Here is a 25278-nt window from a genome sequence, read left to right on the forward strand (position 1 = left end):
ATGCAAAAACGCTGAGTTTCGGTGCGTGAAAACAGGAAATGTGCTCGACGAACCTTGGTTTGCGGCCAGACTGGTCTGTGGTCAGATCTACGCGAGATAAATTGTCGCGCAGCGCAGTAAAGAGCGATAGAATTTCCTTTCTTTCGAAGTGATGTATTTGAATTTGAAAACTAGCGCGGCGACAAATAATTCTCGAATAAGCATGGCTCGGTAGCTCTCGAATCGAATTGGGAGAATAATGAGTAAAGTTCAAGTGGGTGAAAACTCGCCTTAGATTGGAGGATAGGTGGGGGAAAAATGTTTCACAGTTTTGAGTCAACCCGGGCAAGAGAACTGGCGGGAGTAAGTGTCGGTCGGTGAATTTTAGCAGGTGGTCGTTATCTAATTTCCGTACATAAAAGGCTATCGCCAACCCCACCACCGGCGAGATCGTCGTCACTCGGTCCTTCATCACGTCACACCAATTCCCTCTAGGAATACATTCGACGAAGATCGTTTAAATTCTGACGTCAATTCGGAAGGGTGTATCACTCGTCCGTACTCAATTCCCAACTGACAAATATTCGGGGGTTGTTTGTGTTTATGCGCACTCGATGATTCCTGCGAAGTGATGTCGACCTGTGTCATTGACAATCCGAGGTGATACGCGGTCGGCGTGTTTACTTAGCTGGCTGGGCTGAAATTGACGGGTGACAGGTCGACGCTCGGGAGTAGCACCGCGCCAGGATGTGTGACCCGGTCGACGCGTACGTCGAGAGGATGAGTAACCTTCGTGTCGGAGAGGATCCGAGTGCCGGAGGCACGGGCGGGCGTGTCTCGGGTTCACGGCCCGAGGGTCAGGTCCCCGTTAACAGGACACCTCTCCAGCGTCCCGTCGGGGCTATCGAGAGCTTCATCGAAGGCGGAGGTCTATCCGAGACTAGGCAGCCACCACCTGACTACAAGATGTATGAACGTGAGAATATCATCGCCGCGTCGCGATTCGCAACGCCGAAATCCGTCGAGTCAATCGGAACTCATCACCAGCAGCAAATGGCTAGAGGTCAGCAAGCCCCCGTCTACGAGAACGTTGATTGTTATCCTCAGAACACGATTCCTTCTCATCTGCCATATTATCACCCGGTGGAGTCTAGGAACAGCCCGAGGAGCAGCCCTAGGGGATCTGTTGCAGGCGATGCTTATGAAGCGACAACGTTTCGCAAGGCGCAGCCTCAGGTACCCCCTGGATCACGGTACCAGTCGGCATCCTCACCAGCTAAGGAGTTGCCCCCGTATGAGGCGCCGCCTGTGTATGAAAATATCCAAGAGGTGCATCAGGTTCAGAACAGCTTTTCTGAATCTTCGGCTCACCATCTTCATCAGCAAAGGCAGCAACAGCAACAGCACAATAAGCCTTGTCCTCAGGTCCTGAACTTCTATCATCCGGCAAACATGGAGGGAGGTGATTATGTTGTCATGACAGGAAAGATGGCTAGCCAACCTCACCAAAGACCTTTGGGAAGTCAGAGTCGTAGCCTAAGTTATGATGGGGTTAGTCATCAACGAGGATCTATTCCAGATCCCTCTTCTGTTCGTTATATTTCATCAATGGACTCGCAAGGTTCAAAAAATGCCTATGTTCCTCCGTCTGAACTCCATCTCCAGGGAAACAGGACTTATGCTTATTCTCCAGAGCAGCAATCACCAAGGGCTAACCAACACCTAGTTGGAAGAGACCAGGGAGAATCGCCACCTGTTCGTCTGTTGTCTGAACCACATCACTCTCCTTATCGAGAACAAAATGATATGATACCGCAAAGCTATCGACAGCCTCAAAACATTGTTGATCAAGCTCTCCCAAACTATCGAGCAAGTCCGAATCAGACGAATCCTCGATCTGCTACATCTTTAAGTCAATCAAATTTCTCAGGTGTTGATCAGCGATCGGATCTTCAAGCAAGGAACTCGTCACCTGTTTATCCATCTATGACAAGTCGGCACCCTACAGATCGATCTCAAATTGAACGTGCCGATCTTCTCGTTAGAAATAGCTCTCCATCTTATTCGTCAAGCCGCATAAACAGATCTGATAATCAGCTAAGAGTTGGTGGACAAACCAGTGATATGCGAAGCTCGCCTAAAGCCAGTCCTACACACCTTCAAATCTCCCCTATGGAACCAGCTTCCCAAATGATTTCCAATGCTCTTGGAAATGCTAGGTTCGCTTTGCCTCCTGAGTCTATACCATCATCACCAGTTCGAGGGCAAGTTCAACCTGCTGTAACAAGCGCGTCCCAGTCTATCAAGGATGATATAGCAATTCACAGACCGAGAATTACAAGCCTGCCACCTGGAGTGACCAGCGGTGTAGCAGGGCCTGTTTATTTGAGTGGAGGAGTTCCACAACTGCAAAAAGCTGCAGATATCAGACCAGACATACCAAAGTCAGTCACACCACCCATCAAACCAGCTCCTGGAAAAGGGTTACTGCCGTATAATGTTACACCCCCTAGACCTTTGGTAAAATTTTTAGTTACACTGTTATTTTCGATCTATTGCGTTCAACAAAAGATAATTAAATAAATTACTCTTCAGGGTCCAACAGAAGCAGAAAGGAAAATAGAAGAACTTACAAGACAATTGGAGGAGGAAATGGAGAAACAAGAAGAAGAGGGGGAGTACTTTGGTGAGATCCGTGATGGGGTTTAATAAACAGCTATGTGTGTGTATATGTAATAAATAACACTGATTTTACATTCCACAGGAATTTGTCACACATGTGGGGAGAAAGTGACAGGAGCTGGTCAGGCATGCCAAGCTATGGGTAATCTTTATCACACCAATTGCTTTATTTGCTGTTCCTGTGGTAGAGCGCTTCGAGGCAAAGCATTCTACAATGTTCATGGGCGTGTTTACTGTGAAGAGGACTATCTCGTACGTAGCTGTTAACTGTTCACTTACTAATTGTTGTTTCTCAGGTAAATGGTTGTGTCAGTTGTTTTGGGATGTCTTATTGCAGGTGCTTATTTTGGGATAAATACTTTTATCTCATTAACACTGTGGTGATTTTATTTCCAGTATTCTGGTTTCCAGCAAACTGCAGAGAAATGTGCAATCTGTGGCCATCTAATCATGGAGATGGTAAGTAAACATTGCTTCACTATTATCATTCAATCTTCGTTGGAATTCACTGACCTATTCAAATTTTTAACAGATCCTACAGGCCATGGGAAAGTCTTATCATCCTGGGTGCTTCAGGTGCTGTGTCTGCAACGAATGTCTCGATGGAGTACCTTTCACTGTCGATGTCGACAATAAAATTTATTGTGTCAATGATTATCACAGAATGTTTGCTCCAAAATGCGCTTCTTGTGGCAAAGGAATAACACCTGTTGAGGTAATTGATGGAAAATGTTGCAACTTCAATATCATAATTAAATATATTCTTTCCTATTCTGATGAATTCATCAAAATTTTACAGGGTACTGAGGAAACAGTACGTGTCGTTTCAATGGATAAAGATTTCCATGTTGATTGTTATGTGTGCGAAGATTGTGGAATGCAATTAACGGATGAGCCTGATAAAAGGTGTTATCCGCTAGAAGGAAGGCTCATGTGCCGAGCATGTCATATACAACGGCTCTCACACACCCAGCCTAGACCACCCCAGCCAGTTTCTGCCAGCTATCAATTTATGGGATAAATTCTTCCACTTGTGGGAAATATAGCACACAGAACATTTTGATTCAGAACTTGAATTTTAATCTTCAGCGGGATGAAACATTCACTATTAATCTAACTGCATTACTAGTTACACTAGCCAAACCGAGTGACATACATATATACATATATATATGGATATAAAAATATATATTATAACGTAATATTTAATTATTTATGCATCCGAGAGCTGGTCAGTGATTTTACGATGTGCCAAAGTTGTTTATGCGATGCGATAGATCGTTGATATTCTGGCTTTATAATACTCCGATTTTCACACGTATAATATTTCATAGACTCAAATTGTTGTCGCGTGGCTCTCGGGTAATGAACATACATGCATACATACATAGTATATTTATTGCCTAAGATACTCTTGGCGTAATGAGTGTGGCTTAGTAACAACAAGAACATACCGAGTTGCATAAGCAACTGTGATATAATAGAATATCGATGCATAATAAATGAATGCATAGTAAATAATTTTTTGTTGCTAGTTACTTTGTGAAAGACGAATTATGTCGCTTGTAAATATTGTTTATTATTACTTAGCAAAATTTCTTTTAATTATGGTGCGGCCAATTACTTCACTACAGTACGCCCAAAATAATTTATCCGTACATTTATGCTTTGATACACTTATCGTCCACTGATTAATATTTTTACCATGCAATGACACACCTTGTTAATAGCATCATGCAAGTTGCAAACAAAACCTAGAGTATCGAACGCAATATACATGTGGTGTAATAACAGATGATCCGAAAATAGGATTTTGTTGCGTAAAAAAGAGGACGATTTGGAATTAAATTAGTAATCCACGCTCAAAATAAGCTGCCAAAAACTATTTGAAATCGTACCCCGTGATATTTATGTACATATAATACCCTATTGTTCCGAGTATAAGCAAACTCCGTGTATAAGACGACTCTCAGTTCTGAGACAATATTTCAGGGTGTTTTGCTCAGTTACCCACACATAAAACAAGGACGATTTTGGCGGATGCTATCAACGGCAAAAAATCTGCTTATATTCGGAACAATACGGTCATTCTTTTTCGTTTGGGTTCACGTTAGTACTAATTGTTGTATACATACCTACATACTCATACATATTATATTTAAATAGAATGAAGTGGTGTACAAAGTCATTGCCACATGGAATACTGTGAGGTACTGTAAACATTATCATTCCAAGATTGAACAGGTAGACTCCTACAGACGCCCGAGAAAAAAACGTATTTGTTTACATTGAATATGCCTTACTTCAGAGTCTGGCGTTAATATCAGTTGCTGATTTACTATCATTGACCACAACAGTGAATATAAAAGCACACCTGACATACAATCAATGTTACCGGGGAAGCCAATTTAGAACTGATATAACTTCATACGTTCGTAATGTACATACATGTCAGCTGGAAAAGCAGTCAATTTTTGTAAATTTATGGCAGATATGATCAGAGCCATTGAAATCAGTTAAATGAAAAATCTTGATTAAAACATTACATTCTCCATACTTTATTACAAACATTTCAATACAATATTTACAGGATACCACAAATTAGGCATTAGGGAGCATGGCTCATATTAACTTATCAAACACCCTGGCGGCCAACCATAGGTATACAAGACCCGTACTACGTTTTTGGCGGATCGGCTTGCGTCTGACCATCCTTGCACCCTACTTTTCCCGAACTTGTCTTGTGCCCAGAAACACTCTGTCCTGCACTTTGTGGCTTCTATATGATGTAAAAAAAATATATCCTTAATGTAAATTATTTATTCAGCTAATTAAAATTCAAATATGTAACATTATTGCTTACTTGTGTAGGACTTGTTCGAAGTTTCAAGTTCATGTAACCCATTTTGCGGAGATACCTGATGCTTAATGTTGTACCTCCTAAAAGAACAGTAAATCATAAATTATAATCTTATCTTGTTGAATAGATCTGAAAAACCATTGACTCACCAACAGTGACCATATATCGAAGGGGCGTGAATATTTTATACAACGCGTATACTATAGCCCAAAAGCCAGCACTAGAACCTCGTAGAATGTTAATGTACTTCTCACTAACGTTCAACTTCTCCAATATCCAAATCACATCTATGCTACTAAAAAACGAAGAGTAATCTGCTGTGTTATGAATGCATATCCTTGTAACCTTATTGAACCGTAGTCTTTGGCTTAATTCAAGACCTTTGTAAACCTATACGTACTTTTTAGCTGCCACGTAAAATATCAGTACCCAGACAGCCGAGGTAGCTACATGTACCGGTATGAGGACGTACCAGTAGTCTTTGGTCATCTGTTTCATTTTCTGAAAGACAGTTAACTGTGGCACGGGAGTTGAAGCGGTATCGCATTCTTTCTTAGGTTGATTGGAAAATAATCGACACTGAGCAAAACCATTGCTGTTGCAAGGGTTACGCCTTTCTATTTTTTTCGTTTGACAAACTTGTGTCAGTGAGGGTTGATAATACATCTCTGAAAATAAATGAGATTTTAGTTAGGTAGAGTAGTATCCTTCCATGATACTTAGAAAGATTCGAATCAACGACCTACCGAAAACCGACGTTCCAAGTATCTGCCCTTTTGGCAAGCTGAGGCGTCTTTCATAACCCAGAAATGATGTTCGTACGTGTGCTAAATTCCTTGACAGCCTCACAGGCGAACTGACTAGCCTTAGACAAGCTCGTCCCATTAACAGTTCCATTATTTTTTAGCAGTGAAGCTGATGCTACACTCTACCATCAGACCCGATTTATGAATTAAAGTTAGTGCTAAGCGGAGAGTACATCAATAGTACAGATTACATGTGTAGTAGTTTTCCGGTATGTATGTATGTACGTCGTTAGTATGGTAGCAGACGATGTAGCAGTGTTATATGTTTTACCAAAAGAGTGCGTTCTATTTCACGCATTTCACGTGAATGGTCAAGTGCAGTGTAGATATCATAGTATTATACCAACATGGAAAAATCAAATGTACCAGAGATCCGATTATCGACTTTCTGTCACGTACGATATGCTACTAGATATTAGACATGCAACAATTTCGTCCACGTCGAACCGTAGCAAACTTCGTGCAGTTGTCAGAAAACCATTCAACGTTGCGGTGTCGATAAATACATACGGGTTCAAACTCCTCGGGCCTTTGAAAATTTGTAAATCCACCGGCTTACCCAGTATAGAGTATTTACACTGTTATCACAAATACATGGGAACGATCCGTGACACGATCTGGAATGATTCTGATGATCGGTGTATACGACGCGGTATCAATGAAAAAGTAGCTTTCATGAAATATACTACTGTGAAATTCATATCATTTAATCCACACATATTATAAGTAAGGGGTTATTATTTCTATTAAAAAATGTCTTCTTCGCCCGAAGAAACGGGTCCCGCGAATGAAAATGAAGGTATCCGGACTCCTCCGGATGATCCAACCGCTTCTGGCGATAATCTCGATAATCGTGGAAGTGCTAGCAAAAGAAAAAGCGAGAAACGAAAATTTGTCGACACAGACTCTGCCAAACAAAGCGGTGAAGGTTATGATGATGCAGCGGACGTTACTAGACAAGATGCACAGGTGAGTCATTATTACGTTCTCGCTCCCGTTTTGTTTACACCAAACAACACATTTCATACAAATTACTATGCTATTACAACTATACGATTATTAGCATTTTATTTCTTCGGATAACCGGATGGTCAATGGCACATTATTCCTCCGGGTATTCATGACATTAAACGTTTTTCACGTTTAATAAAACAAAATTGTACGAAAAGTAAAAAATTACTTCGTGGGATGGATTGGAAGTGTTTATTTTCATCACGATTCAACAGTGTATTAATTCATAGGCAACTTTGAAGCTACGAAAGGTGCAATGCATGATTTCGAAATTACGGTATTTTAAGAATATCATAACCAAAAGGAGGTATTTTACTCGTGGGAACTTCCTCTGTTATAGAAAAAAACCTCATAAAATATTGTAGTCATTTTTTGAAAAAGGTATAATTTTTTTTTGAAAAATACACACCGTAAATATCTGAAATTCAGGGATGTCTTAGAGAAAATTTTTTGTTGACAACCCACTCAATCCAAAAAAATATTTCGTCATTTTTTAACCTCGTTCTCGATTCCTATTTTTGATGATCAGGTTATCTGAAAAAATATCATGCTAACACATACCTAGGTGAATAACGCATTGTTAATCATCCATATATCCAAAAAATGAACTCACCGTTGATCATCCAGACACACAGACAACTAGTCATAATGATAGTTGTACATGCGCATATTTATTGTTCGTATTCAAACATATTATTGTGAACGTCTAATGTAAATCATGTTTGATTCTCCCTACACTTTTCACAGGACCTTAATACTTGCTGTATTGATAATTTGACGACAAATTTCAGGTAAAGGAATCCAGTGTGCCATCAGACCTCTCAACAGGTGACAAGTTAGCTGGAAATTCAGCTTTGGTAACAAAGCATTATAATACACTCGAATCGAAAGGCCTGACTCAGAGATCTCAAAGCCGTATTGTTCACATGAGGAATTTCAACAACTGGATCAAAAGCATGCTGATAAGTAAGATTAACCATTATTTTGTGTTCAAATTCATTCAGATTTATTCAAATTTAGATAATCCTATATTATATCAAACTTTGCACAGGAAAGTCCGTTGCAAAATGCATCAGCTGTTCGAAGCCTGTCTGTTAGAACTAATTTATAAAATTAATTTTATGATTACTATAATTATAACTATAATTATCTGCCTACTTAATAAATGTAGATATAAAAAATAGTTTCTTTTTCATACAGGTGAATATCTGGGAAAGGCACGTCAGGGTAAAGGGCATAGGGCTCCATTCAAAGTTCTTGACATGTGCTGTGGCAAAGGAGGAGATCTTTTGAAATGGTCAAAAGCAAATATTACCCACTTAATCTGTGCGGACATAGCTGAGGTGTCCGTGGAGCAGTGCCAGAGTCGCTACAATGATCTTTTGAACAGAAGTTCTAACAATCGAGGATTTGCACCAGTCTTCACTGCAGAATTCATTTCCGCCGACTGCACAAAGGTTTGTGCACGTAAATGCTTCTTCCTAGTTCTTGACTGATCAAGACTTGTTACATCAGGTTAGACTGAGGGAGAAATACAAGGATGCCAGCTGCCAGCTCGATCTAGTGAGCTGTCAGTTTGCATTCCACTACAGCTTTGAGTCACTGCAACAGGCTGAGTGCATGCTCAGGAATGCAGGCGAAAGCTTGAGGCTGGGAGGATATTTTATTGGCACTATACCGGATGCCTACGACCTCGTGTACGTAACAGAACTACCAGTGTACAAATCGATTTTTCAGAAATGAAGCTTGTATATTGCTGATAAGTCATTTTTCATCTATATCTATGTACAGATCCCGATGGCAAAACAGCGATACCAACAAGTTTGGAAATGACATATACAGCGTAGAGTTTTTATGTGAAGACAAAGTAAAACCTCCACTGTTTGGAGCCAAGTACAACTTTCATTTGGAAGAGGTTGTCAACTGTCCAGAATTTCTTGTACATTTACCAACTCTCACTAAACTGGCTTTGAAGTATGGTTTGGAGCTGGTTATGTTTGAAAGGTAAGAAATATATCGCATTTAAAGAAACATCAAATCTAACATTAATATGCTTGTTCTGTACAGATTTGAGAACTTTTACGAAAGAATGAAAAGTGAGGGAAGGTCGTTGCTTGGCAAAATGCGAGCTCTCGAGACCTATCCTCCTTGTCACGAAGCTCCTCTCCTCGGACAGAATCCTGAAGACTATCGGTATGCAGCACAGTATATGCAGAATTCAACTGGACACAGAAAAATTGGCACTCTTTCGCTGCCAGAGTGGGAAGCGACGTGTGAGTGAATTTAACACAGTCAATTTATGTACACATTAAAAATTTAATTTATCATCGTAAAATTTTTATCCTATTACAGCGTTGTATGCCGTGTTTGCTTTTCAAAAGATGAAAACAACGTGGAATGCAGAAGGAAAACCTGAGTACTTTAAAGTTTGAAGACAAATATGTAGGTATACCTACATATTCCGTGAGAACTACTGTCTACGAGATACAATAGGAATTATTTTACTATATTTAAATATCTGTAGACAACGAAATTTAATATTCCAAGGTTCACAAGGTTTTTGTGTAATTGGCCCTTACTGGGAAGAACCGTAGACGTATAACTTGGGAAGAAGGCTCGGAACAAGTCTAGCCGATCAATTGTTCCATTATACTATTATAACCATATAATTTATAAATTTACTTATTATCACCAAAATTTTCGAGTTTTGTGATTTTTTTTAACACATAAGTCACGGAAGGACAATATTCTTCGCAAATACCTGATCTGATCGTCTCTATTCTACAAATCCTGAAATTATACACACATGATGAAATGTCGCGGCTTAAAAATAAAAAAATTTTCATACAATAAGAAAAAGCTCTAGCATGTTGTTTACTTATTGAGTGGACAAAATTCTGTACACTTATAATAATCTAACCGCACCATCAATGACTTGTTTCAATGAGTACCAATTAAAGGTATTAATGTATTAATGCCTGCTAAGTTGAATAATTCTTCGTCTACGGAAGCGTGAGAGATTGGCGCAACCGGTAACAGCTATTTTTTTTTAAATTTTGAACAGAGTATCGATCAACATAATCAACATTAAAAATTCGTCTCATGAATCTACTAGTAGAAATTAAATTCGTAATCACTATGGCATCTGGTGAGGATTATCATTGATACCATGCCTAGGAAACTCATGCATGAAACTACTAGCGTCCAAAAAAGTTCCAACCATTCCTAATACAATCCACTCATTTGCCCGGAAGGCAGCGAGCAGAGTCCAGGTAGAGAAGAGACGGCTCAAAAGGGAGAAATAAAAATAAAAGTAAGAAGAAAAGGCGAAACGGCCCGTGTCCCGTCGCGAGTTGAGTCAAGTTGAGTTGAATCGAGGGCATTGGCACTCGGCCGAACACCGCCGAGGTCTGCCGAACTCATCCGGCATCCTTCGAGAGGCGCATGCGCAGTGTTGCGTTTCGGGCACTTAGACGCTGCCAGGTTAACCCCGGCCGTTCGTCCGGTCTGTCTCCCAGAGCTCTTAGCGAGAGCGAGCATTGCGCGTAGTGTCGTCTGGTGTCGTTTATCTGTTACGGTCGCACGTTACTAATGGATCTCGATCAGGCCACCTCCCAGCAAATATCCAACCCGGTAAGTGTCCACAATTATCATTTCTGATCTCTTGAACCGTCGTAGGTGCTCAGATTTTCCGATATATTGACCGTTGAGTCGGTTTTCTCTTGACAACCTCGGCGAGAGACGCGAATTTTTCTAAGTCCCAAAATGGCGTCTGCGGCTAAGTCCCCACGTAGCACGATGTCACAAGATGTTGCGAGCAATCTACGGACCTTACATTGCTATTTCGAACGTTCATCGACCCCCAGCTTGGCCTGTCCCGTACTACAAACGTTCTCGAGCTTATGAGCTATTCTGATTGTCTCATTCGTTTTCAATTTCAGGAGAAACGAGCCAAGGAGAACAGCAGTGCGGCCGGGAATCATGGAGGTAAGATTCCCGATCCTCTTTCCCCTTTGCTACCCTCTACCTGGCTGCGATTCCCCTCCCCCGCTCTCCTGTTCCCTCAACTAGAATCACTTATCTCACTGCATCGTATGTCTACGCCGCGTCCGTTCATCGCGTGCATCACCTCTGCTCGTCCGTAAATCTCCTGCACTTACGTGTAACGGGTATCCCGGTTGCAGGAACTCTCCCTCCCCTCCTTCTTTCCGTATGCGAAAACCTGTCCATAGTTTCGGCTATTATCTGGAAATACAGGATTCTTTGTTCCTTAGCTTTTTATTTTTATCAGTACCCTTATTACTCATAAGTAATTCACTCTGAATAAACTCTGCCTCACCGACATTGATATCTTAATTCTAATTTGAAGCTTTTCTCAAGCTATGGTCGTATACTAAAGTAATAGTATGTATCATATACATCATATCTTGTTTCACTCTTTTTTTTACGTTAGACCAATACCAGACTCAACAAAACATTGCTTTAGTGTATTTTTTCCTCACTATTAGATTCCCATTTAAATGGCATGTCCAATGGGTATGACCACAAAAAAGAGCACAAGTCTGAGCATAGGGACAGGGATAAAGAGCGCCCACACAAATCCGAGCACAAAGATAAAGATAGAAGTAAGGACAAGGACAAAGAGCGTAGTCACAAAAGTGAACATAGGGACAAGGATCGGCATAAGCACAGTTCCGGTTCCTCCAAGGTTGGTATTATTTTTTTTCTTTAGATTTTCATATGCTTTGATATCGCGTCGTTACAAATATTAATGCGTGACTTCAAAATTCCAGGATAAAGACAAGCATAGTAGCAGGGATAAAGACAAAACTAAGGAATCTGAAAAAGAAAAGAAAAGTAGTTCTTCCTCTAGCCGGGATAAAGATCATAAAAGTAGTTCAACCTCAAGCAAAGACAAGGACAGGGACCATCACAAGTCAAGTTCCACTTCGAAGGATAAAGAAAGTTCGCGAGAGAAGGATAAGCACAAGTCAAGCTCAAGTTCTAGCTCTCGGGACAAGGATAAAACATCTTCTAAGGATAAGGACAAAGATAGAAAGCATTCTTCTGATAAAGACAAGGATCGGCATAGTTCCTCACATTCAACTACTGAAAAAGACAAACATCGGTCATCAGATAAAGACAAGCATAGCTCGGCTGACAAGGAGAAGCATCGCCACGATAAGGATAAGGATAAGGACAAAGACAAGGATCGTCGTCGTCAAGACAAAGAAAGATGTAAAGAGTTATGAAATTAGTATTTTGCAATTTTAAGTTTTATGTGCTGTCGAATCCTTCTTTTACATGGTCACACTTACCGTTTCTTTGCTTCTGGTTCTCACAATTTGAAAATGAACTTTCAGCTAAACACAGAGATGAGAAGAAAGATAAAATCAAAGATGAGACAAAGATTAAAGTGGAACCAAAAACCGAGCCTGAGGTGGTTCCTAATCCAGAACCAGTGGTGAACCAAGATTATCAGTATCAAGTTGACCCTGTCAAGCATCAGGTAAAAGAGGTAGCTGTTGATTAATTCAATGTTTTTGTAATAATTGGCGCTGATGGTTCTTTCATCTATGTACAGTATCTTTCATAAAACTAAAATTTATCAGTGGCTCATCATTCACACATATATTTTATTGGAAAAATTAAAAATATTGATAAACTTTCATCGTTGCACACACAGACCTTTGATGATGATGATGATGATGACGACGATGATAGTGGAGAGGAGCAGCCTCTTTATATTAAAGAGGAGGATGAAGGCGAGGAAGAGTGGAATAAAGATGCAACTATGGATTCGACAGATGCTAATGACACAAGACTTTCTGATCTCCACAACACTACTATTAAAACTGAGGAGGAGTCTGAAGAGGATGTGCCTCTGGTAAATATCTATATCATATGCTATCCAGTTGATGTTCACTTTTAATATATCATTACAATTTCAGCAATTTCTTATTTACACAATGTAAATTTCTCAGTAATATCACTAAGTTTTAAAAGTTTGAATCAACTTAGTCGGGATTATGTACTAATGAACACAAAGTGACAGTAGTTTGGCCTCTCCCAAGATTTTCAATAGACTTGATGTTTTCAGTGGAAAGACGGCCTTCACTCTGGCAACCGGAACAAACCATCCTTGGCGGTACGTCGTCAGGCATGGCACGTTGTTCGTTGTTGTACATTTATATGTGTTTTATTCTAGCTATTAAATATAGAGGATATGGTAGACGTGTTCTCTCCTCAATATTTCAATAACTAGATGACACGGAACTGATGGTTCATTTTTTTTTTTTTTCACGTCACGTTTGATGTTGCTCCTCCTCCTTGTCAATTATTATTTATTCTTTTGTTTGCTAATCTACTTGACATCTGTTTGACTAAATTTTTTTTGTCTTGCAAAAGGTTAACTAGGAATGTTTTGAATTTTCCATTCAAGGCTGTTCAATTTAACCTAAATTCATGAACTGGAGTTGTTGAATAACGGAAATTTAATTCAGAATCTTGATAATAGTGTGGGAAATTCGATTTGTAACCTAGAATTTCCCTTGTAATTTTCTCGCAAATTCTTCCCTATTCCAAAAATATTGGTTGCTGGCAGCGGTATATTATAACATACTAATGTTATGTCATTTCAAGACAAAAACCTTGATCGGTTGGGCAATTTTTTTTATCTACAAGTTACAAAAACTTGACAAAAACTCAGTGAGCAATAATTTATTTTCCCCATTATGCTAGAGTTACTGACGATTTTGTCTTAATTCTGTAGTTGGTTTCTTATTACGAGATATGTATTACTTCCTATTAAGATTGACATCTCTTACAACAGAATGTTAGAACAAACACCTCATCATCGATGATAAAAAGGAAAATGGAATCATCCGACGAGGAAGATATCCCTCTTTTGTCTCGCAAGAAGGTAAAAAAAGAATCTGCAAAGTTGAAGAAGAAAAAGAGGAAACATGCAGATGACGAAGAGGAAGAAGAGAATGACTATAAACAGGTATCTCAGCATTCTTTTGCTTGCCCTGCTTTTTGAAATGTCAAATACCACCCTTTCCACTCTCACCCCAAAAATTGTAATGAAATTTTTCAGACCAAAGTAAAAAAGAAGGCCAACAAAACTGTAAAATCAGAAACGTCACCCAGAAAAAAGAAAGAGGAGGAACCACAGGAAGTCTGGAAATGGTGAGTTAAATGTATTTACTAATCAGTATAAGATTAATAGGTAGTAGTAGCAAATACTACTCTGGATTCATTGATTTCCTTTGAGCTGGTCCATTGAGACGTCTGTTGGAAAGCAGGAAGAGGTTGTCTTACTCTTCCCTCGTCTTTTCATCTATCATTGACATTTTCTAGCAAATGTGTAGTATACGAACCTAAATATAATGAGATTTAGTTTATTATATGTTACGTATAGTCACTATATAGTTCCTACATCATGCTCACCAGAAAAAAGCCTCTAATGTTCCTAGTTGAAATCCAATATGGCCGTAGTCAGTGGAACCTGGGATCGCCTGGATGCAGCATTTGTATTGCCCTTTCTGTGAAGTATGAATAGTTTATTAGTGAATAACGGGAAACTTTGCTACCCAAGATTGAATGAGATTGGTACAATATTCACAAATACCATGTGCAAATCGCATCATCCTCTGATGTTTAAACATTCTGGGGTCCGTGCCGGCTTTAAAATCCAAATTTTGAGGTTATGTTACTCTCGCACTTTGAATCACGTATCGCGATCCCGAACAATTCATCAATCTTTGCTGGTTATGGCTCATTCGAAAAGATTTAGGTAACATGATGAATAATAATTTTTTTTATTTCAATTTTCTTTTCTTCTTAAAACATTTTAGGTGGGAGGAAGAAAAGAAAAATGATAGAACAAAATGGAACTTCTTAGAACACAAGGGTCCTGTATTTGCGCCGGATTACGAACCACTGCCACATGATGTGAAATTTTATTATAATGGCAAGGAGATGAAATTGAAACCAGAAACTGAGGAAGTGGCAACTTTCTATGCACGAATGTTAGATCACGACTACACAACCAAGAAGATATTCAACACCAACTTCTTCACCGACTGGCGAGATGTGATGACTGAATCTGAGAGGTCCAAAATAATGGATTTGTCAAAGTGTAACTTCAAAGAAATGCATGCGTATTTTCTACAGAAAAGCGAAGAGCGGAAAGCAATGTCCAAGGAAGAGAAAAAGAAAATTAAGGAACAAAATGAGGAAATTCAAAAAGAATATGGGTTTTGCACCATTGACGGTCACAAAGAAAAAATAGGCAACTTCAAGATAGAACCACCAGGTCTGTTCAGGGGCCGTGGTGAGCATCCTAAAATGGGAAAGCTGAAAAAACGGGTATGGGTTTTGACCAATAATATCTTCTTTCTTGTCGTGTTGTTTTAATAAAAGCCAGGATAGGTACGTCAGGATCGCAATCACTTGTTCCACTAAACTGTAAACATGTTTGTCAGTTTCTTTGAAAGGCAAAATTTTTTCCCTCCCTCCCGTGTAGATATATGTGATCAGCCAATTGACACAATAAGTTTGGGAATTTCAGGTGACTCCAGAAGATGTGTTGATTAACTGTTCCAAGGACTCTGTGATTCCGAAACCTCCACCTGGACATAAATGGCGAGAAGTCAGGCACGATCCTAATGTAACGTGGTTGGCATCATGGACAGAAAATGTACAAGGCCAGGTGAAATACGTTATGTTGAATCCTTCAAGTAAATTGAAAGGAGAAAAAGACTGGCAGAAGTATGAAATTGCCCGAAAACTAGCACAGTCAATTGATAAAATCCGGGCTGAATATCGGGAGGACTGGAAGAGCAAAGAAATGCGCATCAGACAAAGAGCTGTTGCCTTGTACTTTATAGACAAGCTAGCTCTCAGGGCTGGAAATGAAAAGGACGAGGACCAGGCAGATACAGTAGGCTGTTGTTCTCTGCGAGTTGAACACATTTCTCTACATGAGCATAAAGATGGCAAAGACTTTGTAGTAGTGTTTGATTTTCTGGGTAAGATATACTTTCAAAAGTTATGTAACTATACATATACGTAATATGCATGTGTATATGTGTTATATATGATACTTTGCACAATGGATCAGCTTATTTCACTCCAGTGCTGTTGTTGAAATAACTCGGCGTTTTTATTTTTCATTTAGGAAAAGATTCAATCAGGTATTACAATGAAGTACCTGTGGAGAAACGTGTTTTCAAAAATCTGCAACTTTTTATGGAAAATAAGTCACCTGGTGATGATCTTTTCGATCGCTTGAACACTACAGTCATGAACAAACACTTGAACGAACTAATGGAGGGCCTTACTGCTAAAGTGTTCAGAACTTACAACGCGTCTTGGACGCTACAGCAACAGCTTGAAAAATTAACGAATGCTGACGATACGGTGGCTGAAAAAATATTAGCGTATAATAGAGCGAACAGGGCCGTAGCTATTTTGTGTAACCATCAACGGGCTGTCCCAAAAACCCATGCCAAGTCAATGGAAAATCTAAAGGCAAAGATTGTAGCCAAGAAAGAAGCTATAAGCGAAGCAGAGATGCAGGTCAAAGATGCAAAACGTGATGCCAAACATGGCTCTGTAAAGGAGAAAGTGTAAATATCTGTTCATTCTTTCTTTAAGTTTTTTTTTTTTTCACCTTACGTAAAATACTCAATAACATGTTTATGAATATGCAGGGTATATGAAAAGAAGAAGAAAACGTTAGATCGACTTAGAGAACAGTTGGCTAGACTGGAAGTCCAAGCTACAGACCGAGAGGAAAATAAAGAAATCGCTCTAGGAACATCCAAGCTAAACTATTTGGACCCTCGGATTAGTGTCGCGTGGTCAGTTACTTAAAATTTCAATTGCATTTCCTATATCGTATTATAACTGTTACATAGGGTGATCAATGTAATATATAATTTTTTACAGGTGCAAGAAATATGATGTTCCAATTGAAAAAATCTACAACAAGACTCAGAGAGACAAGTTCAGGTGGGCTATAGACATGGCCGGTCCAGAATACATCTTTTAACCCCGGAATGAATGTTGATGTTTACCGTGTCCCTACCCTGTTGGGAAATCGAATTCTACCAACTCAACAGCATTGCAGTTCTTAGTGAATTTTATTTTAGTAAAACGCGAGAATACATACTTTTTTACGTTCACAATCACAAACATCCATCTTGATACATTATGTGTTACGGTAACAAATCACATAGCTGGTGTACTGAACTTCAACTTAGAGAATTTATACATATGTAATGTAATTAGTACGCTAATTATACATTTTTAGTCGACACGGGTCCACAGCAATATATCCGCAGAACGTAACTAATGAAAGATATTATGCATGTGTTCGACTTCATATTCTGCTCGTCATTGGGTTTAAAAAACCAATAGGTACTTACAGATCTATACTCAATACGATCATGCATAGAATAATTGAAACACGCTACGGAATCTGAAAACATTCCACAGGGTTCGGTGTCGGCCGTATTGGAGAAACCAGTGTCGACCCGTGTCTTCTACTCATTAGTTATTCAAAGTACATACATAATAATTAATCGCTCTACCGATGAATTCCATTGGTGTGCTGCTGCTGCTGCAAAACAATCGAGGTCACGCAGCAACTTCTGAAATTTAGGTTTGATCCTTAGGTTTAATCAAAACCTAATCTTAACCTTAACTAATTTAGACAAAATTTTATGTGAGTGTGCATTAGACGAATATATAGTGTAAATAAGAAGTGATCTGCATTAAGATTCTTTGTATTGTACTTGTATTATAACAATCAAGACACATCGATTACTTGAAAGCGTCTGTTTCTTGACGTATGAACGTAGGTCAATTATATTTCTTATCAGTCTTTTTCATCATATTGATGCCGTTGCTTTTTCATACTGCAGCTTCAAGGACCCTCCTTTAAAATTTGATACCTACAATTTACACGAAGCTGCGTTCATTCGTTGATTACGGGGGTGGCCAGATGCGGATATAAAATTAACGAATTACGGAGAAAATTAAAGACAGTAACACAATATGTACTGAAAATTTTAAGCTGCGCGGACGTGTTGATTTCCGCACGGTTAAACTACTCGACGATCAAACTGATACAATTTTGTTCATCACCTTAGTTAGATTTATCTGAATCATGACTGCGATTTGAATGAGGTGTCGGAGCAAGTGGCCTCCCGTATTTTTAGTTTAGTCGTATCTAAGCCCGTAGGAGTAAGATAAATAGTATAGGATGATTATGATAAAAATGTATCGACTTCAAGTCATTGAAATTGTCCGAAGCCTAAAATTTCAAGTTTGGGTGAGCGGCTTTCAATTGCGCGAGCTCCGTCAGCTCTATCGTGCGTGCCGTCGTTGGGCGGTGACGTACACACATTGAAATTTTTCACAAAATCTAGAATAGTTAACAGCAACAAAAATAAGTATATTATTAATGTAATAAAGGCTCGAATCTTCGTACTTGTTCTTCTGGTATGTTGCTGACAATGAGAGTCAGACTCCCGTGAATCATCAGTATGCGTGTGTTTTGAGATATTGCTGTTTCTGTATATTACAGGAATTATAATAAAATTCACAATAGTGTACAGTGACGATGCATGTCTATGGATTGTAATTCCCCTTGCACTGATGGTAGCTATTGCCAAGTAAGATAACAAAATAATATTCTATTAATTTATTTCTTCGTTAATATTTGAACAATGATTCATTACATTATTAACACTGAAAAATTTCCACATTTATAGAGTGCAAATGGTTCTTTATATTCGTTAAATATTATCAATGGAAATTGATGATGTGGAGTGTTACAATTTCTCAGTGTGCAGTATAATACCTGCAGTTTAACTTTGGACTATACTGAAAGCAAGTGTTGCAATTGCATCACTCTTCAGCAAGCTTTTTGAGTTCTTCTTCAGTGTACTCGACGTCTTCGGTATGTGGCCAGAAGGTTGGTTTATCCAATGGTCTCAAAGCATCGTCAGGATAAGCATCAGCAAAGTCTTCCAAGGTCATCTCTTCGAAAGGAAGAAGGCTTCTAATCTTTTTCAATTCAGCTTCATGGTTTTGGATACGCTGGTTTGATTCTTCGACAAATTTCTTTATCTCAACTGACTGAAATAGAAGCAGTCCTTCATTATATCAGTACTGTAAGTGGGTGAGAAGCTAGAACTAAGAACTGCTGAAAAGGTTTGTGATTTATTTGATATTTTCTCTTGGCATCCTCATGTAACACTATGATTGCATATCTTACCACTTCCTTTTCTTGTGCTTCCACAGCTGAGGTATATTTATCTTCGGGATAAGGAATCTTCAAGCTTTCAAATTCCTTCTGAAATTTGTCCACCAACCCAGCGGCAGGAATGTTTTTTTTGTAATAGGCCCAATCGAATTTTGGTAAAGTTTCAGGATTGGCTTGCATGCTATAATGACGAATATCTATTGAAAGTCTCAAGTGAAATATAATTACCAAGTTTGTAAGCGGTACCAAAAGGGAAAAAACCACTTGGTCCATATCCTATCAGTTCCGTGAAAAGGACTTTGATTAAATACGAGACAATACAGTTTTCAATAGAAAACCAGAGAGGAATCTTATAACAAATGTTACGAATTTTAATTGTATTGCCACAAAACTAACAAGGAGCAATTTTGTTTGCACTAAATTATAACCAACGAAAGAAGTAGAAAAAAGAATTTGACTTTCTTGTATGTGTGACAAGTGCATTTTAACAGGTATTTGAAGTAGTAGAATGGCCTTAAACTTAAATCCGAAATTATTCCAGGTCACTGCTATTGTTGCAGGACAATTTAGATACATTTTTGGTTAGTGGCGTATTGTGAAAATTTGTTACATAATGATTAAAAATTTGTCAGTGAAGATTATGGAGCCGAAATTGATTTACTAACCGACGAAGATACTGGTCAGACTTGGCCTTGAAAGCTAGAAAATTTGGCTTTTGGGCCTCCGGAACTCTTTCGGCAATCGCTGCCCAGTTTATCGTAGGTCCAGCAATTCGACGTGCCATTTTGCAAATTATTATTCAGATCCTGCCGCAGCACTCGGAGAACTTGAAAGAAACCAATATGGTTCCGGCCTGTGATGGAACCAGGGGGAACGAAACGACCAGGGTCCGGTTCGATTAAAACTCGCACGATTGCCAGTCGACGTGATGCTACTACAATCGACCATCGATATGGTCGCGATCGTCACAATATAATCGCACGGTATGCTCAAACATTTTGTCTTTATTCAGAAAAAACCGGGATATTTGGTAGTATGTAATTTGTAATTTTACTTGTCGATTATTTATCGGATCCGACTGTGAAAGTTTGCGTTACATTATCGTTAGCCAAAATGAAACCCAATAGCGGCATTATTTAGACATTTTGAAATTGATTGCATGTTATTTTGCAAATCTTCATGATGAAAAACTTATGAAAAGTAATGACGTCTTATTTTGCACTCTCAATTGACTGTTCATTTCAGAACTGAAATGACCTCAGAAAAATTATTGTTTGGTATATTAAAGTTATGTGGAAGGAGAATTGCTTACAATTCCGGTTCATATAGACCGGGGTCGTCGTGGATTCGTTGTGCGGGAAATAGAAATTTTAGAAGGTGTGTTCCGGACCTTGAAACAATTCGACAGCACCATAACCGCCAAAAATCTAACCATCGTCTACAATTTATCGTCGGAGGAAATGCACTGTTTTTCGGATTATTCGGTCCCGATGAATCGGACGACGAAAAAATCCCGGATTACATTATGACCATGAAACGATCTATAGTAATGATACAGGTGAAAAATGATATCTGTCGAACGTAGCAGACGATTTTATATTTCAGGTTATGTCATGTTATTTCGCAAGTGATATTTATCGCAATTCACTATGATTGTTGTACTCTTGGCACACCCTGATTTCAATTAATTTCAGAAAGGAGAATTCAAAAAAGCGGAGCAGATGCTGCACTTAGCTCTTCGCCAAGCTCAGGATCTTCAGAATCACCAGGCAGTCACATATATCTATGACTTGATGGCGAATTTGGCCTTTGACCTTGGAGAGTACAAAAAAGCAGAGGCTCTCTTTGTCTCTGTAATGCAGAGGCTGATATCAAGTGGAACGCCAGAAAATAATATAAAGATTCTACACATGAGTTTAAAAATGGCTAAGATATTTGAACATCAAGGGGATACTGGGTCAGAATGCTACTGTGATTAATCATACTTCTCATTTTGAAATGTCAGTGTAAACATTCGGCAGAATTATGATAATTTATTATGCCTCTTCTTTTCTTAATAGAAAGGCAGAGGATGGATATACTTTTTGTCTAAAGCATCTCCAAGACAAGGTAGACCAGGGGACTGAGGACGAAGACGTTATTATTCTTTGGGCAATGACCATGGATTGGTACGCCAGACTGCTTTTGACTCAGTCAAAGCATGACAAGGCATTTGAATACTTTCTCAAAGCGTATGAAGTGTCACTAAAAATCAATGGAGAGAAGCACGAGCAAACTGCTGTCCTCTTGAATGACCTCGGCACAATAAGTTTCATGAAAGGAGATAACAATGGAGCGATCGACTATTTAACCAAAGCGACAGAAATCGGTGATTAACAGATTTCAATTAACCATAGGTTTTCTTCCAAGCACTTCCACTCATACTGATTTTCAAATTTCATCAAGCAGGAAAGGACTTACCAGAGATGGAAGAACTCGGCTCGATTCATGTCAATCTGGGAAATGTTTTCATGAAAAAAGGTCTTTATGATGCAGCTAAAAAATCATGTCAGGAAGGCTGGAGGTTGTCAAAATCTCGGAAAAATAGAGAGTCTTTGGTAGAAGCAAACGATTGCCTGGATGAAATTAACAAACTAGTCTCTTAGATTCACGTATGTAGCAAGTGTTTTATGAACATTTGTTATTTTGGTGAGTTGATACTTCGTATTATTTATTTGTAGTGTCATTATTGAACAGAAATGTACAGTCCGAGATTATTGAAAAATATATGTTAAGCAGTCAATATTTGGAAACAATTCAACATCAGTTGTAGTAACAATTATTCTTTAGAACAGTACCAACAATTCTGTTTCAACTCCTTTATTTCAATAACTTTCCATGTTTAAGAAATTCAGCTCCTAAAACAGTTGACTACTGTAGAACTTATCAGTCGATATGAGTCTAAAGTTCCTAATACCAATGCAATGATATATTTTTAAGATAAATCGCTTTGTCACTTCCTCAGAATTGTCTGAAAGTCATTAAACAAGCAAAACGTCCTGATAGTTTGCACTGAAAAGTCTTTTTGAAGTCACAAAATAGTGATTTTTTAAAATGTTTCGTTACATTAACATTAGTTCAATATTTATTAATATTTGGCACCTAGTATGTTTTTGGTCAGGCACTACTTTGCTTTGACCTTACTGATACTCAATAACAGATAATGTCAAACGTGCAATTATATACACTGAAGATGCCACATTACAAGTGCATCATAAAATCTCAAGCAAATTTTGCTTAGTATGTGTTAATATGATCGAATATTCTTGCTTCCAAGCAATTAGCCTCAAATAAGTATTTGAAAGATTATTTACTGAAGAACCATATTTCCAATTTAACATGCGAATGTTAAAACAATGACGAGTTCCATTTAATTATTAAACATCAGTACAGATTGTAGTTCAACTTTAATGTCGTGTGATGTATGCGTAAATATTCTCAATTTGATAATGACTATAATAATTATTACAGCAACTAGATTGCACAGGAATTTGTTTTCAAGTCATAGCTAAATTTCGTCTGAGTCTACTTATACTTATATAAAAATAAATTATACACGGTTGAAATCCGCGAGCCTTGCAGCTACTCACATCTCTTGATATTGAACAAATCTCAAAAATTTTAATCACATAATCTTCAAGAATTGTTCCCAATGTATAGCCGTATATAAAAAAAATGTGTAAAGTATGAAAAATATTAACAACGAAAAATATCCTTTCTAATAATGAAACTACAAATATCCCATGTAGCTAGATTAGGTAAAAGTACATTGTCGCTAGTCGAAAAATCATAGTCACTAATTACATTACTCCCTTTACAATTATTAGCAGCTCAAAATGATATCTTGAAAAAAATACTTTTCTAACATTTGCAAGAAAATTTTCAACAGATACATGTACTGCATACGGTCACTTTATCACTATTCATTCGTACTTTGCTATTTGCACCATCACAAAAACACCGAATAACAAGGCAATGATCTCCTTAATTGATTGCCAAAATTTGGTGTCTGATAGAAGCTCAGGAATCACAGAGACAGTTGCAATGTATATGAAGCCACCGGCGGTAAATGGCAATATCCATGAAGTGGCGAAATCACCTGTAATCACAGAATATCAAAACATCAGTTACAAATATTTGCAAAAATAGCAGCTATTCTTTCAATCTTACAAACAACAATTAGAGTTCCGATAAATGTATAAAATTTTTCATTCTCACCCATTCCTTCAGCTAATAAGGACACGCACGTTCCTGTAACAGCACCCAGTGCAGTGCTTAGTTGGAGCCAAATCGCCTAAAAAATGAACATTGAAATGATTGAAAAATACTTGGCAAAACTTTGGGCAATCCATTTTCAGAACCAATGTGAACAGATAAATATATAGATCACCTTTTTTCTGCTAACTCCGCTTTGAATGAGAATGGCAAAGTCCCCAATCTCATGAGGTACCTCATGAAACAGAATGGTTACTGTAGTGGTGATTCCGATTTTGTTACCGGCCAAGTAGCTCGCACCGATAGCGAGTCCGTCTGTAAAATTGTGCGTAAAATCAGCAGCCAAATTCAAGTACCCAGCAATCTTGATGTTCTCGATGGGTTCAGTTTGTTTTACCAACGACTGGCTGTCCTTGCCATCAGTCTTGTCTTTGTTGGAATCTTTGGTTGGCTTCTTTTCCTTGGCAGGAACGTTGTGACTGTGGGAATGTGAATGATTTCCCTTGATTAAACGCACTCCTTTTTCTATCATAAGGAACGTTATTATTCCCAGTAAAACTGATAAGCCAACGGTCATATCATGCCCGTGTTCATGTCCGTGTTCATGTCCGTGTTCATGTCCGTGTTCTCCTGATGGAACGTGGCTATGAGCATGAGAATCGTCATGGGCATGAGAGTGGGGTTCAAGAGCGTGAGGAATCAGATGTAAAAATGCGTCACCCAATAAACTTCCAGAGGCGAAACTTAGGACCATTTTCAGCCAAGGTTCCTTCTCTTTACTGTTGTCCAATGGGACAAGAAACAGAATTAAAAATGGTGCAGCGGAGATGAGAAGGGTTGAACCGACAGCATTTATCCAGAGCGACACCAGGTCTCGACCTTTAGGGGAGTCGGAGGGTTGAGAATCTACGGAAGCGTGGACGTGATGTTCTTCATGGTGGTGCTGGTGGCGATGATGATGCTCGTGATGGTGATGGAGATCGGCGGATTCGTGAGACTTTCGGTTTGCCGCTTGGCTGTATTTGAAGCTTGCAGGTTCATCGTGTGAATGTCCGTGGCCTCCGCAGAGAGCCGGGAATCCGAAGAAAATTATCAGTATTAAAAGTGCTAGAGCAACTCGCGACGTAAAGGCACGACTCAAGAACCTTTGTTCCGGTATCACTCGACCCGTCATTTTCGCAAGGCTTTCAGGTTATGAACAATTTTTGTTAATCGGTCATGGAGAACGTATCTATTTTTAATGCAAACAAACGTATTCACTATATTTTGACGCAAAACTTTAGTCAATGCTAATTTTACACTGCAAAAAATAACAATATGTGTTTATCAGTATTATAGGCTAGATTCCAGCGCATGTCCAGTTAGCATGCAATATAAACGTGGCTTGTGCAGTTTTGCCATTCGTG

General features: G+C 38.8%; 7 protein-coding genes across 12 annotated transcripts; 4 read left to right on the plus strand and 3 right to left on the minus strand.

Annotated features, from left to right (window-relative positions):
* Positions 1-256: 256 nt before the first annotated feature.
* LOC124405355 (LIM domain-containing protein jub) lies at positions 257-4461 on the plus strand. The gene is made up of 6 exons (XM_046880185.1): positions 257-2499; positions 2575-2665; positions 2744-2913; positions 3058-3120; positions 3194-3376; positions 3461-4461. The coding sequence occupies exons 1-6, from the start codon at positions 727-729 to the stop codon at positions 3680-3682; spliced, it is 2502 nt and encodes an 833-aa protein (XP_046736141.1). The 5' UTR covers positions 257-726; the 3' UTR covers positions 3683-4461.
* Positions 4462-5151: 690 nt separating this feature from the next.
* On the minus strand, positions 5152-6588 carry LOC124405360 (protein FAM210A). Of its 2 annotated transcripts, none has more exons than XM_046880189.1 (5): positions 6268-6588; positions 5922-6189; positions 5671-5816; positions 5525-5601; positions 5152-5440 (listed from the first exon to the last, which is right to left on the minus strand). In XM_046880189.1, exons 1-5 carry the CDS (start codon positions 6416-6418, stop codon positions 5339-5341), a joined length of 744 nt encoding a protein of 247 aa, XP_046736145.1. In that variant the 5' UTR covers positions 6419-6588; the 3' UTR covers positions 5152-5338. The 2 variants fall into 2 exon arrangements, with proteins under 2 accessions (XP_046736145.1, XP_046736146.1); XM_046880190.1 differs by having other exon boundaries at positions 6264-6561.
* A 258-nt stretch (positions 6589-6846) lies between these two features.
* On the plus strand, positions 6847-10197 carry LOC124405356 (mRNA cap guanine-N7 methyltransferase). The gene is made up of 7 exons (XM_046880186.1): positions 6847-7296; positions 8130-8304; positions 8539-8795; positions 8854-9035; positions 9130-9342; positions 9406-9611; positions 9691-10197. The coding sequence occupies exons 1-7, from the start codon at positions 7081-7083 to the stop codon at positions 9768-9770; spliced, it is 1329 nt and encodes a 442-aa protein (XP_046736142.1). The 5' UTR covers positions 6847-7080; the 3' UTR covers positions 9771-10197.
* A 598-nt stretch (positions 10198-10795) lies between these two features.
* LOC124405354 (DNA topoisomerase I, mitochondrial) lies at positions 10796-18406 on the plus strand. Of its 5 annotated transcripts, none has more exons than XM_046880183.1 (14): positions 10796-10971; positions 11280-11325; positions 11847-12047; positions 12475-12576; positions 12702-12856; positions 13025-13225; positions 13439-13486; positions 14171-14344; positions 14438-14529; positions 15198-15711; positions 15914-16373; positions 16523-16973; positions 17058-17207; positions 17296-18406. In XM_046880183.1, exons 1-14 carry the CDS (start codon positions 10930-10932, stop codon positions 17396-17398), a joined length of 2739 nt encoding a protein of 912 aa, XP_046736139.1. In that variant the 5' UTR covers positions 10796-10929; the 3' UTR covers positions 17399-18406. The 5 variants fall into 5 exon arrangements, with proteins under 5 accessions (XP_046736139.1, XP_046736136.1, XP_046736137.1 ...); XM_046880180.1 differs by having other exon boundaries at positions 11847-12046; positions 12132-12576; XM_046880181.1 differs by having other exon boundaries at positions 10797-10971; positions 11847-12046; positions 12132-12576; positions 12702-12847.
* Positions 18407-19039: 633 nt separating this feature from the next.
* Positions 19040-20532, minus strand: LOC124405361 (ATP synthase subunit d, mitochondrial-like). The gene is made up of 3 exons (XM_046880192.1): positions 20284-20532; positions 19631-19799; positions 19040-19491 (listed from the first exon to the last, which is right to left on the minus strand). Exons 1-3 carry the CDS (start codon positions 20400-20402, stop codon positions 19261-19263), a joined length of 519 nt encoding a protein of 172 aa, XP_046736148.1. The 5' UTR covers positions 20403-20532; the 3' UTR covers positions 19040-19260.
* A 107-nt stretch (positions 20533-20639) lies between these two features.
* Positions 20640-22310, plus strand: LOC124405359 (tetratricopeptide repeat protein 19 homolog, mitochondrial). The gene is made up of 4 exons (XM_046880188.1): positions 20640-21176; positions 21313-21575; positions 21679-21986; positions 22067-22310. Exons 1-4 carry the CDS (start codon positions 20871-20873, stop codon positions 22261-22263), a joined length of 1074 nt encoding a protein of 357 aa, XP_046736144.1. The 5' UTR covers positions 20640-20870; the 3' UTR covers positions 22264-22310.
* A 475-nt stretch (positions 22311-22785) lies between these two features.
* Positions 22786-25225, minus strand: LOC124405357 (protein catecholamines up). Its single transcript, XM_046880187.1, has 3 exons — positions 24048-25225; positions 23876-23951; positions 22786-23756 (listed from the first exon to the last, which is right to left on the minus strand). Exons 1-3 carry the CDS (start codon positions 25044-25046, stop codon positions 23581-23583), a joined length of 1251 nt encoding a protein of 416 aa, XP_046736143.1. The 5' UTR covers positions 25047-25225; the 3' UTR covers positions 22786-23580.
* Between the last annotated feature and the right edge of the window lie 53 nt (positions 25226-25278).

The sequence above is a fragment of the Diprion similis genome, chromosome 4 (assembly GCF_021155765.1).
Source record: "Diprion similis isolate iyDipSimi1 chromosome 4, iyDipSimi1.1, whole genome shotgun sequence".
Lineage (NCBI taxonomy): Eukaryota > Metazoa > Arthropoda > Insecta > Hymenoptera > Diprionidae > Diprion > Diprion similis.